This window comes from Odocoileus virginianus, chromosome 5, assembly GCF_023699985.2.
Source record: "Odocoileus virginianus isolate 20LAN1187 ecotype Illinois chromosome 5, Ovbor_1.2, whole genome shotgun sequence".
Lineage (NCBI taxonomy): Eukaryota > Metazoa > Chordata > Mammalia > Artiodactyla > Cervidae > Odocoileus > Odocoileus virginianus.
The window spans coordinates 70,158,521-70,178,939 of NC_069678.1; the positions used below are offsets into that span (position 1 = coordinate 70,158,521).

General features: G+C 45.0%; 1 protein-coding gene across 1 annotated transcript in view; it reads left to right on the forward strand.

Annotated features, from left to right (window-relative positions):
- Positions 1 to 6,772: 6,772 nt before the first annotated feature.
- Positions 6,773 to 20,419, forward strand: part of C8B (complement C8 beta chain) — a 42,027-nt gene continuing 28,380 nt past the window's right edge. The window contains exons 1-4 of the mRNA XM_020904597.2: positions 6,773 to 6,958; positions 13,798 to 13,954; positions 16,876 to 17,017; positions 18,671 to 18,812. Coding sequence (XP_020760256.2) covers positions 6,867 to 6,958; positions 13,798 to 13,954; positions 16,876 to 17,017; positions 18,671 to 18,812 — 533 coding nt within the window. The 5' untranslated portion in view covers positions 6,773 to 6,866. The remainder of the gene's footprint in view (positions 6,959 to 13,797; positions 13,955 to 16,875; positions 17,018 to 18,670; positions 18,813 to 20,419) is intronic.

A 20,419-nucleotide genomic window follows, 5' to 3' on the forward strand; every position in this document is an offset into this window, starting at 1 on the left:
ATCCCAGGGGCGGGGGTGCCTGGTGGGCTGCTGTCTATGGGGTCTCACAGAGTTGGACACGACTGAAGGGACTTGGCAGCAGCAGCAGCAGTTATTTCATTGTATATACTCTTAGCAGCTCAACACAGTAGAAGTTACTTTATTGTTCAGGCATAGACTCTTCAGCAGGGAATGGGGAGAGTTTCTGCTCCATGCAGTCATACAAGAATCAAGCCTGCCAGAGGTTCCACCCTCTCTAATACTGGCTTCCAAGGTCACCCCAGGTATCCACATTTGGCAGACGGTTGAAGGAAAAGAGAGCGAGTGGTGTTAACTTAAAAAGCACAATGTTAAAGTTGTGAGTTAAGTTTTATTTGGGATAAAATGAGAAGTATATCCTGGGAGATAGCATCCTAGGTAGCTCTTGAGAAACTGCTCCAAAGAGGTAGTGATATATGTGATCATATATCAGGCTCGCATATATGCTCAGGATATATGCGATTTTGGTAAAGGGGAAGTACATGCAATCAAGCACATTTTTTCTTTTTTTTTTTTTCTGTTTTTGCAGAAGATTTTCTGTCAGTCCTGAGGAGCAGATGTGACCATGAAGGAATGAAGTGCTTTTCTAAATATGAGGGAATGCAAGAATTGGGCTCATAAAATCAGCTCCCGAAAATATGTAACTCTCTGAAGGTCTATTCTGCCAGTTTTCCCAGAGCACAGAGCGCCTCATTTCTGCTCTCCGTCATGAACTCCTTCAGCGCTCCTTCAGTGCTGAAGGTCAGCAGCTATAGCAGCACCTGATTTAATCCTTGCAGAGGTAGATGGCAAGTGCCAATTTGTAGTTGACAGTTGAATGGCACAAGGGAGGGTAAAGTGGCATTCACACTTCTCCCTTTATTCCACATGACTTTAGTCATAAGCCCAGGTAGAATTGTGGGGGTGCCGGGAATGTAGTGTACTGCCTCAGAGGAAAGGGCTGGGATCCATGAACAGCTGTTCTCTTTTCATGAAAAGGTTGGACTCTTCATTCATTTTACCGGCTATTTTTTTTCCCTTCTCATGCTTCTGTTTCAGTATAGAGACATTTCCTTTTCTCCTGTGGGTTATTGTTTTGCCAATTAGTCCTCCAAAGAGCCTGCTGCCCTCTCAGCCCATTCATACTTCTGTCTGGCCCCATTTTGCACCACCCTGGTGATAACACCCCTGCCATGGATGAGTCCCAACTTGAGTCACCACCACTGGTGATGCAGTTATCACAGCGGGATGCCAAGGGCTGTTTAAAATCAGGTTCCCCAGGACTCACGGAAAAATCTACAGTGGACCCTTGGAGATGAGGGACTCCCGGACACTGATGAGGACTCTGAAACAACAGGAGGGGCATAAAGCTTTTCCTCCAGAATTCTGGAAGGTGAAGCTGGAAGACAAGGAACTTGACTTAAGATAGACAAGCCTGGGCACGTTAATCCACAGGTCCAGGTGACCAAGAAGAAAGCATGAGCTGTGTGGAGGCGGGCTGCTTGAAACAGCTGCTCCGCTCAGCCCTGGGTACTTCATATACCCTTCTTAACAGAGAACCGTAATCTTGGTCGTAATAATCCCACCTTTGTGCACAGCTGCTTTGTTTACAAAGCCATTCACAAAGTATGTTATTTGCTTTTCTCAACGACAGGAGACGGATACTATGTTTATGCCCTCTTTTCCTTTGGCACCACCACTGCCCTAATTCAGGCCCTCATCATCTTTCAGAGGACTATTATAACAGTCTGCTACCTGGTCTCACTGCTCCAATTTGCCTCCCTCTAATCCATTCTCTACACCGCAGCCTAGCAATCTCTCACAAAGAAAGCTGCCCCCTTCCTTCCCTCCCGCAACCCATCAAGAGCTCCCCCTTGCACTGAGGATAAAATCCATATCATTAGCCCTGTCCATCGAGCCCCACAGGATCTGACTCCCACCTGCCCCTCTAGTTTCATTCCTTTCCGCTGCTCAAGCTGAACTCCAGACTCCAGTAACACTGAATGTCTTAGGTTCCCCGCACATGCTGTGTAATTTCTTACCTTTGCATCTTCATTTTTCTGACCTTTCCCTGAACTGCCATACATCCTCCCTTTGGTGTTTGGTTTGTTAACTCCTCCTGACCCCTTAGGGCCCAACTCAAGCCTCACTTCTGAGAAACATTTCCCAGTGACCACATGCACACACACACTCAGCTAAATCCAAACCATACTCTGCGTGTCTCCATCACTATACTCATCACACTGTACTGCCCTGATATATGACTGTGTCTCTCCCTCTCACCATGGTGCCAGCTCTTACAGGAAGGTTTGTATATCGAAGCACCTAGGATTGTGCCTGGCATCTAGTAGCTCTCAGTAAATGATTATTGAAACATTATTTCAACAAGCCTACACTGGAAACTAGGGAAACCCATGCTCGGAGGGCTTAAGGGATTTGTTCAGGATATAAACTAATAAATGAGAGAAATGAAATGCCAATCTAGGCCTGTCTGATGTCCCAAACACTTCAGACTACTTTGCACTGCCTTCAAAGAGACCACAGATAATTCTGTGAGCTGAAGAAGTTCTAGCTCTTGAGGGAATTCTTGCTTCTTGTTTCATTTTATTTTTACTTCTTTTGAATCTCATATCCTTCTGGAATCTGAAGAAAGCTATAGACTTTTTCCTATAGAAAAGCACACATACACACTGAATTTTATATGTAACAGAAGAGTGTATTAGCCAGGTAGTAACATATAGACCACAAAATCTCAATGAAGTAGCACAATTTAAGTTTAAATCTCACTCATAGGAAGTTCCTCATGGATCAGCAGGCACTCTCCTCAACCAGTGTCAGGGCTGTAGGCTCCCTCCATCATCAGACACTGTTACCTAAGCTCATGCTTTGAAGTCACCAGCACAGAAGAAGAGAGAAATGGAGAAGGCATGCTGGCTCTTAACTGCTGCAGCATGAAAGTAGCATGTTTGAGGTGGATTGCAGAATGTCCACAAATTCTCTCCACCAAGCCCTGATGCATACCCCTTTGCAAAGTGACTCTGCTTTTCCTCCTGTCAACAGGTATTATCTATGTCTCCATCTCTTGAATGTGGATTTGGCCATGTCTTAAGACACATACTGCAGTCAGATGCTTTAAAAGCACTTGTGCATTGGAGCCTGTGCTTTCCTGCTGCTCTTTGGAACCATGAAGATCACTGTGAAAAAGCCTTGGTTAATTAGTCTTTTTTGGAGACATGCTACTCAGTTATCACCTCACATCAGCCAACAGCCAACATGTATAGACCGAAAGGATGGATCCTCAGGCTGGTGAGTAAGGCCATTCTGTAGCAACCAGCCCCCTGCCAACCCTCTTAACTGGCTGAGGTTGCATGAGTGAACCCAGGCAAGACTAGCAGAACCACCCAGCTTAGCCCAGAATTACTTCATGACCCAAAGAATTTTGAGCTTATAAATGACCATTCATTTAAGCTATCAAGTTTGGGGAGTATTTGTTATACAGCAAAAGCTAACTACCACAAAAAAAAATGGGTATCAGGAGTGGAATGTTGCTGTAACAAAAACCTAAAACATGTAGCATTGATTGTGGAACTGGAGGCTAGAAAATTAATTATCAAAGTGGGGAAAAACAACACTGTCAGTAGATCCATAGACCTGGAGCTATGAATTACTTTATATAATTTAAAAGCCCAAAGGCACATGATTGTTTTAAAAACCTCTTTCCTGTCCAAAGAGGAGAGCTATGGCCAGAAAATGGAGAGGGAGGTGTGATAATTGTACTAGACATTCATCAGTCCTGGAAATTCCTAAGAGGACATTTGTAAAGCCTAGGAATTATAAAAAGAAGATGTTAGGAATCAGGAAGGAAAAAAAAACAAACTTGAATCTAGTCATAGATTTATCTCTTAGCAACTATAGAACCAATTGAAGAACCTTATCTCAGAGCATGTAAGATGATACTTCGTTTTTTTGTCGAGATCAAACAAGATGATATATGAGGAAAACTGTTAAATTGCTAACTATCCACGAAAAATACCTGTATTATCACCATAGCCTGAGGCTGGGTAGCACCTCAAGCCACAAGGGGGCGCTATGAGGTTGGAATTCCAGGAGATCCATTGGCGCCTGGAATCAAGCCCAGAAAAGTTCATTGGGAAGACTTTCTTGAGAAAGTGATGTTAATATGAAACGTAAGGAATGACTCATATTTAGCTACATGGCACATATTCTGAGCAGAAGGAACAGCATGTATAAAAAATCTAGAGGTGAGTGAGCACCTGATTTATTCATGTAACTGTTCTCTCTAAAACATGTGGCTTTCTCCATGAGTCCTTCAAGTTTAGGAGGTTGAATAAGAACCCCATCGTGTAAAGATGTGGCTCCTCTTAAAGGCAGGCAGACATGAGAAAGGACATGGATCTTTCTTGAAATGCAATTTTCTGCTTGTTTACAAATGATTAACTACCACAATCAATTGTGTCAAAGTTCAGGTCACTGCATCCTTTGGGACAGCGATGAGATGGTGCCTTGAGCTTGGGATAATGACAAGTGGAATGCACACTGGATGGTCTGAGAGCAGAGCTTCTGTTCTGTGTTCTGGGCACAATTAATGTGAAGGGCCTTTGCCCTCTGTGGCTTTCCATCCATCCCCTTGCCACTCTTCCTTATTTGCACTCCCAAACCCCAGCCTAGCTGTTTCAGCAGACAGGGCAGGACAGGGAGCAGGCTGGTGCTTCCAACCTGTGTCAGGAAATAAGTCAAGGGTTTGATGTTTTATATAGTTAAGCCTCAAAACAACCTTACGAGCTAAGTATTAAGGAATTATGATCCCCATTTTCCAGATGAAAAAAAAATAGTCTCAGAGAAATTGGGTAGCTTGTTCAAGGAAGTCAAATCCAGTCTGTGTTCTTTCTACCAGACCACCCTCAAGTTGCCTGCTGCCTATCCCCTCTTGGGACCCTCACCTACACCCGCTTGATCAACAGAGATAGGATGGTTGTCAGCCACGTTCCTTCAACTCTCTGTGGTCTGAAGATTGGTTTTGTAAGTGCCTAGTCAGTGAAGTTTGGACTTTAACTTGTTTATTCTGAGAGGTCAGTGGTAGGGGTACATTTGAGAGCTGGGGCCATTTGTATATGACCTTTGGGTTTGCACTATGCCTCTTTCACACCATACTTCTGTGCTCCTTGCCACAGGCAGGGTGGGTACCACCTCCAGGTTGGGAGTCAGGGCTAACGCTTTGGCTGCAATGGACCTGAAAAGGTAAAGACACACACCTCACATCTGGCCATAGGCAGTCATTTCTAGGAGTCATTTCTACAGGTATCAAAGTGAACATTTGCTTGGATTATGCCATTTCAGGAGAACCTTAGAGCACATTCCTAGTGGTCCAGTGGATAAGACTCCATTCTTCCAATGCAAGGTGCAGTGATTGGGGAACTAAGATCCTACATGCCTCGAGGAATGGCCAAAAATGAAAACAGGAGACTCTGAGAATCACATTTTGTTTTCATCCTATTTAATGGTGAAGCGACATAGAAATAACAAGGCACAGAATGCCATTCAGAATAATGAAAAGACAAAGGGGAAGCACTTTTCCAGGCTCAAAGAAAACAAGTCTGAATTACCCTACATGAGTGGCATCTGCTTTTGCTGTGCAGAACCATCGAGTCCTCTTACCTTTAACATGGGAGAGGTGATAGGTGAAGGGTGCAGGTGATACGTAAAAGGTGTTTATTGAACTTTTTCATGTGCTGCTATCACTGTGGCTCTCAGGGTTATCAGTAAATGCTGGGGACAAATGTTTAATCTGTTACTAATACTCTACTATCCATCACTTTGCAACAAGGTTAGGCCAACCATCTCTTTATCCCTAAATATAATAAAGTCCTACATTATTTATGTAATAACAATGTGTATTTGGTTAATTAGTCTACTACAGCTATTTTTGTAATTCCTGTTTGTGAAACATTCTCATATTCAGTGTCTCATCTGTCCCTCCCAACTCTTAGGGATGGGTAGGCAGAGACCTCCCAATTTTACATGTGAGGAAACAGAATCAGAAACTGAAAAAAAGTATCAGCTCACTCATAGATTACACAGTGTGTGCCAGGCATTGTTCAAAGTGCTTTAAATATTTAGATCTATCTAATTTTCATGACAGTCTTGGGAGGTGGGCACTCTTATGATCCCTGTTTTGTAGAGGAAGAAATTTGGGCCCAGAGAGGTTAATCATTTGCCCAGGGTCCCACAGTGGTAAAAGATACAGCAAGAATTTGAACCTAGACAAGCTCTAACGCTCTGTAGCCTCTTAGAATCATTTAGCTAGAAAGGGGCAAACCAGAATTCAAAGCCTGACTCCAGACCCTGTATTCTACTTCATAATAAAAACTCACATGTCTGAGTGCTCAGTATGGGCCTGTTCTAAGCTCTTGACTTCTATGTACTTATTTGATCCCCCCCCCCCCCCCCCCCACTTTCCAAGTGAGGAAACTGAAGTGAAGTGACTTGCCCAAGGTCCCAAAGCTGGTAAGTTACAGAGAAAGGATTTGAACCCAGGCAGTCTGGACTAAAAGCACAGAGTCTTTATTGCCCCACTGACTGCCTGTCCTCTCAGCAGCTTACCCCAGAATCTGTTACACATGAATAAAATCTAAGCTGTGGCAGAGCTTCCCACCATTCTCATTGGTGTCTGGAGTCCCAGATAAGTCTTCTGTCTGTGCAAAGTCTAGGTGTTTCTGGTCACTGGTGACTTTCTGTTTACTTTGCCCAGCTGTTTACTCTCCAGAAACAGAAGCTGACGGGCAGAATTCCCTGGGTAGACTCTTCATGGAACCGGGAGGTGCAGTCAGATTTCCTGTCGCAGAGGGAAAATGAAGACCTCCAGGACGTGGGCTTGGAGGGCACCGGCAGAGCTGTTTCTTCTCTGTGCTGCCCTGGGATCCCTCAGTGTGCCCAGCTCCAGGTAGGTGATTGTTCCAAATGACTTCCTAATCAGTAATATGATGGGGAATATAAAGCCGCATCATGCTGACCCTCTCCTTCTCACATGCCTACTGAATCAGGAACATCTCCTGAAGCAATTTACATGCATCTGATAACACCATATCAACAACTCTTCAAATTATTGTGGAACCCAGCCACCGACTTCAACAAAAGTTCTCGTAGGAAACTGTCGTGTTTAAAGGTATTTTATCATGCTAAGAAGAATAGGATCCTTGCTTTGTATTCTGAACAAAGCCTCAGCATACATCTTTAAGCAAAAGGTCTCTTATGTATGGAGGAAGAAAAGCCAACTTACAGCAATTATTTTAATATGAGAGTGACCTACTCTACCTGTTCATAAAGCTAAATTTTTGCTCTCAAACCATGCCCCCCCACACACATACATGCTCCAGATATTCATAGCAATTATGTGCTAACTGATTTATTTCATCTTTTAGGGTTATTTTTAATTGGGTGCAAAACAGGCTAAAGAAACTTTCTGAGTTGAAAGCTCAAACTTAATCTGAGAGAAAGTTCAAGGTGGGATCCAGTGAAAGAAGCCCCAGTGATGTATTAACGGGGGATCCTCCTGGTTCAGGAGCAGCTGCTGGCCTTACAGTGAGAGGCTAAAGCTGTCTTGTGTCCCAGGCTCCTTGTGAGCCATCCCGTGGGAGGAGAGGGCGGTTACTGTCATTCCTGCCACTCATCCCATAATGCTGTGCCCGCACAGCCTCTCGTGGGAGGAGCAGTTGGTACCCATTGGATGTTCCCTGGGGTCAGCTCTGCTGAGCACTCAGCCCCTACTGGACACCACCCAAGACCAGGGCGATGACTTTTCACTGCCCATTGGGCACTCACTGACTATTAGCTACTATGATACCAAGAACCTCAACCTGGTCCTGAGAAGAATGAAGCAGCCAAGGCCTTCCTTGTGTATACTATGTGTCCATCAGGATCCAAGGAAATGTGTCTGAAATGGAGGGCTTAAAGGGGTCATGGCAACCCTACCCACATGTGGGCCCCTATGTGGGACCTCTCAGGGCTCTGAGGATGCTGAGATGAATAGGACACAAAGGGGTCATGTTCTCGTGGAGAAAACCAACATGGGAGCACGCACTGTGTGTACTGTTGCGAGAGATAGTGCAGGAGCAAGTGGAAAACAAGAGAAGAAGGGACTGGCTTTTCCGAAGATAGAGTGTGGAGAGGCTTCTAGAAGAGAGAACGGTTGAGCTCAATGTTTCTATAGGAGTAGGCGTTTGCCAAATGGGAGAGGGTGAAGAGCATTCCAGGAAGAAGCAGAGGCCTGGACAAGGGCGTGGAGATGAGAGAGCCTGGCTTGTTCCTGCAGCTGCATGTCCAGGCTAAGCTGTGGTAGTAGTGTTAGTCGCTCAGTCGTGTCTGACTGTGACTTCATGGACTCCAGCTCGCCAGGCTCCTCTGTCTATGGGATTCTCCAGGCCAGAATACTGGAGTGGGTTGCCATGCCCTTCTCCAGGGGATCTTCCCAACCCAGGGACTGAACTCAGGTCTCCCGTATTGCAGGCAGACTACCATTTGAGCTACCAGGGAGCAGGCTAAGGTGAGGAATTGCCAAAGACAGGACCAAGTTGGGAGTCTGCAGGAGTTCTAGAAAGAGCTCCGAGAGGGCACCAGGACTCCGGCTAAGAGCCTTGAACTTCATCCTCAGTAGTGGGGAGCCATGGAAGGATTGATGCAGTCAGACTTCCACATTAGGAAGTTCACTCAGATGCAGGAAGTGAAGGGGTAAGATGAGTGTAGCTGACAGGCTGGGGAACCTTGCTGAACCCTCCAGTGATGTCATGAGATGGCTGTTGTCCCTATTCACCCTATGTAGAGGAGCAAGTGGGTCCTCAGATAGGAGAAGAGATTCATTCACATCTCATGAGTCTCAAACCCTTAACTGAATCCAGATTTGGTGCATTGGCCTCGACCTGTGATTCCCATGCAGCCATGGAACATGGCATGTGTTTGAATCCCTTAGATGAAATGGAAGAATAGCCTTCAGTTCCACAACAGAAAATGCTGAGTCCTTCATATTAGCTAAGAAAGGCTACCAATTTTAGTTACTCTTATAATCAAGTCAGATGAAATACTCGTTCCATCTTCATAAGACAGACCTATGTTTGTTTATTGCTGCTCTGTGTAAGGTATTTAGATGTATTAGGTCTAATCCTCAAAGCTCTTTGAGGTAAGTGCTATCATTTACAGTTTACAGAGAAGGAAACAGGTTTGGAGAGAGAATGTAACTATTTCAGGATTCCTCACTTAATAAGTAACAAAATATGGATTCAAATCTTTTTTTTTTTTCTGGTTCCAGAGCCCCTGTATTTTTCTGCCTCTTGCTAGTACATTATCCCTTCTCCACCTGCATTGTGGATCTGACTTGCTGGACTCCAAGGCCATTTCTCTATCTCTGGACCACACATGTGTTGCCTTGAGATGTGGCTTTAAATTCCATGTCTACAACAGCAAATGACACAGAGAAGAGAAATTGAAAATCTGCCACCCAGAAGCTGCCCCTTCCAGCCAAGAGGAAGGATTTTATTTGCAAAGGAGATGCAGCTGCCTAACAAATTGTGTGTGACAAGAAAGTTGTTGTGTCAGGGCATTTCTACAGAAAGCCAAAATATATTGACATGCCCCATCTATATAAGCTGATGGCTTGCAATTTACTGCTGACCTAATCCTGCCGTGCATGATGGATCCATCTCTGTTTTGATCAGAGACTCCTGTTAGAAAGAGTAGAAAACAAGAACTGAGTGAAATATGTCCTTAGCATTCCACACACCTCGAGGAAAGGCAGGTTCATTCTTGTCAGACTTTACACGGGGATACATTCAAACACCTTGTAGAAGGGTGTTTGCTGTTGCATTGTTCGCAATTGCAAAACAATGAAAAACTATAAATGTCCTTCGAGAAGAAAATGTTAAATGCCTGTCTTATGATGGAACATTTAGATAAAAAGGAACAAACAAGATATCTTTATGAATCAACATATATGGGCCAGAAATGCAGTGCTTTTTAAATATTTTTTAAAATTTCTTTGTTTGGCTGCACTGGGTCTTAGTTGTGGCACATGAGATCTTCAGTCTTCACTGTGGCATGCAGCATCTTTTTGTCATGGGATAGTATATGGGATCTAGTTCCCTAATTGGGGATTGTACCCGGGCCCCCTGCTTTGGGAGCACAGAGTCTTAGCCACCAGGCCATCAGGGCAGTTCCCAGAAACACAATGTTGATTGACACAAGCAAGTTCTAGAATACTATGCCTAGTATGAGTGCAGCTCACAAAAGCAGTGCTGTATCTTGTGTCTATATGTGTATATGTAAACATTTGAAAGACTGGAAGGATATACACCAAATTGATGACTGTAGTATCCTCTGAAGAATATGAGAGGAAAATGGATCTGGAGCTGGTGTCAACCACAGATGTCAAATTTATAAGGTTATATTTTATTTAAAAAAAAAAAAGACTTGAAGGAAGTATACCAAAATGTTAACAATTGCCAATCCTGGGTTGTGAGTACCTGAGTATTTATTGTTTTCTGTAGTTCTCTGGGCATGTTTAATTTTTCAACATTAGAAGCATACAGAGAATTTTGAATGACAGAGTCAAGTCAGTGGTCAGAACATCCATCTGATTAACCTCTGTAAATTCATAGTGTGAAGGCACATGTTACAATAGCCATACACAGAGGTCCTGACTGCCCCTGTCCTCTGTTGGGTCCATGCTAGTCCCAGGAATTAAAGATGCAATTGAATGCTAGCCTTGCTTGCAGAGGGCTTCCAAGTGGTGCCAGTGGTAAAGAGCCCACCTACCAATGCAGGAGACTTAAGAGATGTGGGTTTGATCCCTGGGTCGGGAAGATCCCCAGAGGAGGGCATGGCAACCCACTCCAGTATTCTTGCCTGGAGAATCCCATGGGCAGAGGAGCCTGGCGGGCTACAGTCCATGGGGTAGCAAAGAGTGGGACACACCGAAGCGACTCAGCATGCACACACTTGCTTTCAGATTTGCATTTTGTAGTACTAATAAACCACACACATCTTATCCAGTGTAATTTACAAATAGCCTATTTATTCAGCTGATTACCTCATTATATTGCCACCTCTGTAATGAAAATTGGGTGCAAAAATGAGAGATCTGGTGGTTATAACTACCTTTTACCAAGTTCCTTCTGTAAGTGATCATCTTGCCCATTAACAGGCTTTCAAATCTCAGAGAGGAAAGTAATTGTGACTCTTAATAGCATGTGTGCACATTACTTATCTACTCAGTCTCCACCTTGGCCTGAATTGGGTGGATAGTGGCTGAAAACACAGTGGAGCGGTTTCTTAGTGGAAACAGGAAGAGGATACCCTGCAGCACAGTCAAATACACACTTAAGGCGAAGCCAAATCACAGACAATATTGTTTTGTCAAACCTGGGCAAATTGGGAGATACGAGCGCATTCTAAAGCCCCACCCCCACCCTCGCCACTGCTATGCAGCATCCCGCCTCAAGTAACCATTTTAAAGAACCCACCTATGGTTTCCAGTAGTCTTTGACCTTTTATTAAAGATTCAACTTTACGAGGCAATTGATTTTTGCTGGCCTCTGGGGTGGTCATGGAGATGGATTTCACTGCAGTTAATATTATCCTCTTTTTAGGACTTTTGCCAAGTGAGAATGTATTGTTAATGACCTTGTCTGCAGTGATGTGCTAGTGGAGATTATGTGGTGCTCTGCCTAAGGACTGAGTCTTGGACAAGGAGAGGAGAGAGGCCTTGCCTGGAGACGGGGGTACTGGTAGAGGGAATGCTGACCTGGTTCTTTCTGGGTAGCAGAGGGAAATGAACGCAGCACAGAGACTAGAGGCGAGCAGAGCTCAGCTTGGACCCCAGCGTGACCACCGTGTGGCTCTTGACCATTTCCCCCATCTGTCTAGGAGGTTGCTGCCTTCTAGCATTGCTGTCAGGATTAGATGAGATGACAAGGGTGAAACATCTCATGCAGGACCTGACAAGTCCTGGATGCTCAACAAATCTTAATTCTTTTTCTTTTCTCTGTTTTTGCCTTGAAAAGAAACACAAATTACAAAGAATTTTACACTGCTATACATTTTTTCAGATGGAAGAAAAATAGATATTATAATATACCCATCGTATTACACGTGGGGAAACTGGGGGCACAAACAGATGAAAGAACATGCCCTTTCTTTGCCTCTTTTACTCAATGTCCCATGAGTGCCAGGGACTCAACAAAAAGTGTTACCTTATTTTCTAGACAGATTTCAGGTTTCCTGTTGTTTGACTGTTCTGCAGGTGTAGCACCTCCTACCTCCCCCATCCCCCACTCACCTCTATATACCATCTTCACTCTAGCCTGCCAGACACTAGTCTCTCCAGGGCTTATTCTTGGCTGGTGTCTCTCAGGAATATTTCTATCCTCTCCCATGGCTTTTCGTGATCAGATCTGTATCTCTAGTACAAAGCTCTCTCTTGAGTTACAGATCTATGTAGGAACTATTTATTGAGTGACTCCACAGGCACCTGGAACTCAGCATGCCCCAACTCCATCTTCCTCAACAAATGCCTTTGCTCCTGGTTTCCCCACCCACCTAACCACACACCCAAACTAGAAACCAGCATCATCCTAAGCCCCTTTCTCTCTCTCATCCGCACCCCATCCTGTTACCCATCACTCTGTCCATTCCCCCTGAAAAACATCTCATGTGTCTGTCTCCCCCACTCTCTGTCCCCTGGATCTGGAGTGGTTCAGGCTCACATCACCCATTGGTACCATTGCTTGAGCCTCCTACCTGCTTTTCCTGCCTCTGGGCTTTCCCCACCTCCATCTAACCTCCACACTGCAGCCACAGTGATGTCCTAAAGCTCAACTCAGACCATCCATTCTGCATGCTTAAAAACCCTGCCTCCTTGGTAAAGTCCGGAAGAGCTAAGGAAGGAGTCATGTTTGTCTTCTCTTATCCTGAGACAATCTGTGAGTTCCAGAGCAGAAGCTGTGTGTTATATTTCTGTGTCCTCTTGCGCACAGTATCCTGAATATGATTTGTTCTCAGAAAAAGTTTCATAGACTCACAACATGAAAGGGTGACTTAAAGACCACCTAGTCCAAACGTCTCATTTTCCAGGGGATAAAACAGAGGCTCCGAGATGGGGAGGGTACTGCTTGAGGTCATCCATCTAGCTGCGGTTGTAAGCCCTGCATATAACGTACTTTCACATATACTTTCTCATTTAATCCTTCAAATAGCCTTATGAGGTATGTTCTCACATTATGTAGGTGAGAAAAGTGAAGTGCCCAGGGGCCGAAAAACCAGACCAAGATCACCCAGCTGTTGATGGACGATCTTCTGATTAGAGCTCAGTACTCTTTTGACTGTAGCTAGCTGTAACCTGAAGCAATAACTGAGGGTTCCATAAATATTGCTGAATGAGTTAACTGATGCTTGACTGATAAACTAATGTTCTGTGCTTAGTCGCTCAGTCGTGTATGACTCTTTGCCACCCCATGGACTGTATGTAGCGTGCCAGGCTCCTCTGTCCATGGAGTTCTCCAGGCAAGAATATTGGAATGGGTTGCCATGCCCTCCTCCAGGGGACCTTCCCAACCCAGGGATTGAACCCAGGTCTCCCACATTGCAGGCAGATTCTTTACCATCTGAGCCACCAGGGAAGCCAGCCTTGCATAAATAAATGAGCAAATATATATTTATTGAATGGATGGACATGCAGTGGAATGTAGACTTAATTACCTTCTGATACTTGACTCTCTTCTCTGTGATGACCTTTAGAGGTGAAAGGCCACCCTCTCTTGGGTCAAACGCAATCAATGAGAGCCTTGCCAAGACTAGACAGACGCGGAGTGTGGATGTCACGCCATTGCCTATTGATTGTGAGCTGTCCAGCTGGTCCTCCTGGACCACGTGTGATCCCTGTCAGAAGAAAAGGGTAGGTACCCAGATCTTGGGAGACCTCTAAGCTTCCAGGAGCCCTACCCCTCAGCAAGATCAGTCAGTGCACTACTGACAGTAGCTGGATCATAGTAGGAGTTTGATAAATGTTGGCTGATTTAATGAATTAATTTTATTCCTCTGAGCTTCCAAGGAGCAGTCAGATCCTGCCTTTGATCCTTCAGGTTTGTTTTGAAGCATATCTGTCCTTTCTCCCATTAGCAGTTTCCTAATTAGACTTCCTGTCTCCAGCCTTATTCTTTCAATCCATCTTTCATGGGGCACCCAGGGGAGCCATTGAAAATGAAAGTCTGGCTGGTCTTTCCCCAGCTTGAACATCCAAAGTCTATGTATGGCCTTTAGGATCAAGTCCAGACTCAGGGTCTTCAAGGCCCCCCACACCTTAGATAGACCTCGGTCACATCTTCACAGAACATCCCCCACGCCAGCACATAGAGCATGTATTTTTCTGACCATTTCACACTCTGTTCTCAGGCTGAAATGTCCTTCCCACTTCCTTCACTGACTAACATCTACTCATGATTTGAAACTTTGCTTTGGGAACGCCTCTTTTGAGAAGACTTCCTTGAGTTCTCAGCACCCCTTGCCCTTAGCCAGACACTCCTTTATGAACTGCAACAGCTCCTTATTCCTGCTGTGTCCTAGCACTCATCATTTACTTTTCTTTTAATATTTGCCTTTCTATTAAACTGCAAGCGCTTAAAAACTTTTTCAGTTCTGTGTCTTTGGTGTATAGATCAATGTTTAACATGTTTGAGGTGCTCCATAAATATGTGTTTGATCTCATTACATTTTCTGAAATCTCTATAAGGGAGAATAATTGTTACCCTTTCTGTTAGGCAGATAGATCAACAGAGACCCAGAGCAGGTAAGTGAATTCTTGGGTTCACTTAGTAGTAAAGACAGATCTTGAGCTTGGGCCATTGGCTTCTTGTCTAGCCAGTTCAACCAGTCAAAACACACAGTCTCTGCGGTATTTGTTCTTCGAGCTTTCTTGTCACAGGAGGGATGATGCAGGATCCAGCTCTAAGAACAGCACCTTTGTCAAAGAATAGAGAACGGTTCTCACTTCCCCCAGCTCCTTGGGAAACCAAAGCAGCCATGAGCTGAGACCCTAAAGAGGCTGTGGAATAGGCCCAGGACAATTACACACTTAATTGGATCAATGTTGAGAGCCAAGCAGATGCATACAGTTCCCAAAGCAGGCTTTATTGCTGACGTGATTAACATTGATCCAGTTATTTGGATAATTGCTTCATCTGCACCATAAACCAGGAAGACCCAATGTGAGCCATTCATCCATCCACTCATCCAGTCAGAGCTCTACACTCAGACTTTGCTATGCATGTTCCCTCAGTTGGACATCATGTCTGCAGGGTCAGTGGCTGGGAGTTCATCATCATTTCTTTCAACAGAGATTGAGAGATGTCTTTCCTTTATCATCTCCACAGCCCTCAAACCCATTTTGTCTCTGGTGCCTGGTGCTAGTCTTCTAGTATCTTCTTTGCAGACTTTATCCCTGTCCTGCCAGCTTCTGCCTTCTAGGAAGAAAGACGCCCTAGAAATGTAAAGGAGCAGAGGTGGATGGTTATCTATATTTCTTTTCTAGATTTCCAGATACGATGGGCATAATAACTGTGGCTGGTTAATGCGTCAGTCTTCAGAGGGACTGCTGTCAGGTCTGCCTCCTTTGGTAGCACCAAAATCTTGACTGCAGCTAGCATTGGGAAGTCACCCAAATCTGATCATTTCCTTCCCCTGCAGTGGTTTCTCATTTTACCGTGAAGAAGTACTAAATCCAACCTATTAAGGCCCAGAAGGGTCTGCCTTATTTGCTCCTGGCTCCATGTCCCTCCATCTCTTATCACTCTCCCTCTTTAACTCTTCTCTCCAGCCATGATGGATTTCTTGTTTTCTGGAATAAAGCACATACTCTCTAGCCTCTCAGGTTTGGCACAGCAATTCCCTCCATCCAGATTGCCTTTCTCTCCCCTCCTCATGCCAGCATTCCATGTTTGTCTGACGTGTCTGCTCACCCTTTGGGGCCCAGCTAAGATGTCGCTTCACCATCTCCTAAGTCTGCATTGAGGATTCCCCTCTGTGTTTATGGAGCACTCTGTTCTGTCCCTGTCGTGGCACCCCTCTCAATGTGTTGTCATGCCTTGTGTTTATCATCATGACCACCACACCAGCTGTGACCTCCTTGAGGACAGTCCAGAGGCCATAACTATGATCAAGTACAAACAAGCATAAAAAGCACCTACGTTTTTTCAGCATTGTGTGGCTGAATCAATATTTTGGAAATCCAGTCAATATTTCTGGATTAAGCAAACAGGAAAGTAGAGACAGAGAAATATTTACTGCTAAAATTATTAATAATTCAAAAGAAAAGTAAGCAGAAGAAATTGAATGCCTATTCTGTACCAGACAACATAATGAAATTTCATATATAATTGAAACTACATAGCTGTACATAATTATCCCTGTTTTACAGATTAGTAAGTTGAGATCACAGTGCTTAAGTAACTTACCCAGTGTCACATAACTAGAAAGTAACAGAGTCAGTGGCTCCAAAGTGGATACTTCTGCATTTTAAGCTACTTAATAAATGAGAATACTTGAATCAACCCATTGGATTAATCAAGCTGAAAGACTGAACTCGCTCCATCAATTCACTTACTGCCTTTGACTCGGAAGTCCATGCTTTCCCCACATTCAACAAAGCTGTATTGATCACTGTGGTCCAGAGATTGAAGATAAGGTCCCTGCCCTCAGAGAGTTCCCAGGCTATTTGAAATAGGCAAACAGCCAGTAGCAATATAGATCCTCAAGTGTACCCTCCGCTCCCCATGTCCCCGAGGCTCTGGCTTTGTCTCACCTTGCTCCTCTCTGCTATAGTACAGACATGCCTACTTGATCCGGCCCTCTCAGTTCTATGGGGAACCATGCAACTTCTCCGACAAGGAAGTTGAAGACTGTGTTTCCAACAGACCATGCAGAAGTCAAGTGCGATGTGAAGGCTTTGTGTGTGCGCAGACAGGTATAAAGGGACACAGGAGTGGGAGGGGATGGGTATCAAGTGAGGTGATGGCATGTGATGATGGGAGCACTGGCTATTGTCTAGTGCTCAATATCAAAGTCATGTGTCAGGCCAGGAGGCCTCCTTGTCCTCCTTGACCTCTTTTTACACATATTATTTCATAAAAAAAAACCCTACCATGTAGGTGTTAATATTACCCCCATTTTACTAATTGAGAAATTGAGACTTGGAGAAGTTACTCACCCACAATCACTTAGGAGGTAAGTGGAGGAGATACAATTAGGAATTTGGAAATTCAAATTACATTCTCTGGTGGCTCAGACGGTAAAGCATCTGCCTACAACATGGGAGACTCAGGTTCGATCCCTGGGTCAGGAAGACCCCCTGGAGAAGGAAATGGTAACCCACTCCAGTACTCTTGCTTGGAAAATCCCATGGATGGAGGAGCCTGGTAGGCTACAGTCCATGGGGTTGCAAAGAGTTGCACATGACTGAGTGACTTCACTTTTTTTTTTTTTTTTCAATTAATTCCTTTAACTAATTCAGGGAAACCTGACTCTTTTTCTCGAAGACTCCAGCAAAAATGAGAGTATTTTGACTCAGATTACCTAGGTGCAAGTTGCAACTCTCTACATTTGCCACAACTTTGTGAACTGTGCTTTAGTATCTTTTCAGAAAGAACTAGGGATTCTTAGAGCAATTTCTAGGCAGTATTGCGAACGCAGAGCTCCATACAGTAAATCTGAAAGATGTTTACGTGTGTTCATGAACTCATTATGACTGGTGTTCCATGATTCTGACCAAAGCCAATAATGGTTATTCAGGCCAGCTTTAGTTTAAATGCCTTGTAACAAACATTTGAAGACCAGATTGTTACTCTTCTGCCTTTAATACCCAAAGAACATTGGTTTAAACATGCTTAAGTGAAAATGGCCACCTGTTTTATGGGCTTTACTCCCAAAAGATATGCAAATAAGAAAGGAAGTCAAGTCAATGGGGAAAAGAGTTTCAAGGAAGTTGAGGTGCCTCAAATAACTTTAAATGTACAGTCTAAATATTTTAAATATCTACTAGTCTGAGTGGCTCTGATGTTGAAGGCAGTGCCGTTTAACGGGGGCGAGTTTGTGATAAGAAAGCTATAGGTTCCAGTCCTCCTGCCAGTATTTACCAGCAGTGTGCATTTGGACCATCGAAGCACTAATAATAGTAATAACAACACATATCCAGCTCTTACCATGAGTCAGCACTGTTTCATTTGTTTGTTTGAATCCCCAGCGACCTTTGGGGGTAGATATGATGGTGTCTCTTCTTTACAGATGAGGATATTGAGACAGGGAGTCGGGTAACACATGGAAGGTGCCACAACTGGTACTATTGCAGGACTCTCCGAACTGACCTCCTCTCTCCAGTCCCAAGCAGAGGAGTCCAGCCTTCCTTCCTGTCTGCCTAGCAAATCTGCCCTCAAGAGCATTCAGAAACACAACACTGGCTTCTGGCAGGGAATAAACGGTGAATTCCATTGACCACTCACCCCCGATACATGAGCACCAATGCAAACAGAGCAGCCAAGAATCTGGGTCATGGTGGGTCTCAAGCCATGTGAACCCCCCTTCCTGGCCTCAACCTGTGGGTAACCCCATTTCTCCTTCCCAGGGAGGTGCATAAACCGAAGACTTCTTTGCAACGGGGACAATGACTGTGGAGACCAGTCAGATGAGGCAAACTGTAGAAAGATTTATAAAAAATGTCAGCAGGAAATGGAGCCATACTGGGCCATTGGCAGCCTGGCCAGTGGGTAAGTTACCTTCTTTCTGTTGTGGAGCGGGAAGAAGATACAAGTAAATGTGATCTGGAGAAGAGAGAGGGAGGGAACGGTAGACAGAGCGGCTCCTCTGTGCCTTTCTGAAAAAGGCTGATGTGTTAGTGGGTGCTCGCAGCTGCTTCCTGACCACAGACCCGGGGGCTCTGGGAGCACGGGCCACGGCAGATGGACCAGATGTGACTGCAGGGAGGGGGCACTGAGGAGAGAGCCGTGGAGGGGGCCGTGGAGGCTCCACACGAGGGCTGGGGGAAGCGTTATTTGATGCCTGCTCTGTGACCGTGTCAGGCGCTTTCTAAGCATTACCTCTGAAAGCTGTTGACAACTGCCAGGGAGGTTTATCTGCTTCTCTATCCCGAGGCCTCAGCAGAGAGGCTGGCCCAGAGCAGAGGCCACTGCGTGACCGGCCAGGGCAGGGGTGCATTTCCAGCCTGGCTCTGCGGGCAGTGTGCGTGCGGCTAGTCTGGTTAAATCCTCTGGGGCGGTGAGGGATCACAAGGGGCTGACTGGCCCGGCGCTCAGCCTCCTTTCCTGCCGCGCCGTGCAGCCTGTCAGCCTCCAGGGGGAAGTCAGGGCTTCCCCTCACAAATCACGTACGCGACACAGCGTGGGGAGCAGAGAGGCCCTGGTCGGCATTCTCCTTCTTCCTAAGCAAACATCAGGTCTCCATCCTGAAAGGATGCTGTTAGAGACACAGACTCCTCATGTGGGGAGAACCTCCTCCCAGGACCACCCTAGACACTAGTGATGCTAAGCCCCATCTCCTTGATGAGGAAGCTGAGGTCTGGGAAGTCAGAGCTCCTGGGGGGTCACAGGTCAAAGGGGGTGACAGAGTGGACATACAGAGCCAGCAGCAGAAGCCAACTGGACCCTGCAAGAGGGGCAGAAGCGTGGCTCTGGGGCTTTAGTTTTGTCCTTTGTAGACAGAAGTCAGTCATGCCCTTCTTTGCAGGTCTGTGAGGGATAAATAAGCTAATGCCATGGTAATAAGCTAACACGTGAGAGGCACAATATGTGGTGGGAAGAAAGCAGACTCTGCTCTTGACTAGACTGGGATGCTCAGACGTTGAGTCCTGGCCCCACCCTCTCTATGTCTACTTTCTTCATCTGTTAAGAGGGTATAGTAATAATGCCTAAGGATTCATTGAACCAACATGTGTAATTGATTATTATGGTATTAAAGAAAATAAATGAATATGCATTATTATGCTACATGAAACCCTATCAGAGGAAAGACAGCCTGAAATGATTCTGGTAGGAGCAGAGCAGACCAATAGGCAGAAACTGAAAGGAGACAGATCTCCTTTTAACAAAAGAAACGGAGCTGTCAGTCATAGTCAAAGCAGGTCGGAAATGGAGGCTTGCCTTAGGAGGTGGTGAGAAATAACAACGTTGAGGTAGAGATGAGGTTTTCATCCTTTCTAAATGGACATAATGACATCTACTACCCAGGGCTTTGGGCACACTACATAAGGTGATGTCCTGAGCCATCCGTGACTGTGCCTGTTTCCAGTTAGAAACTCAGTAAATCGGAATTAATTTAGTGTCTTGTGATGGGAGGCATACAGAAACTAAAAGGAAAA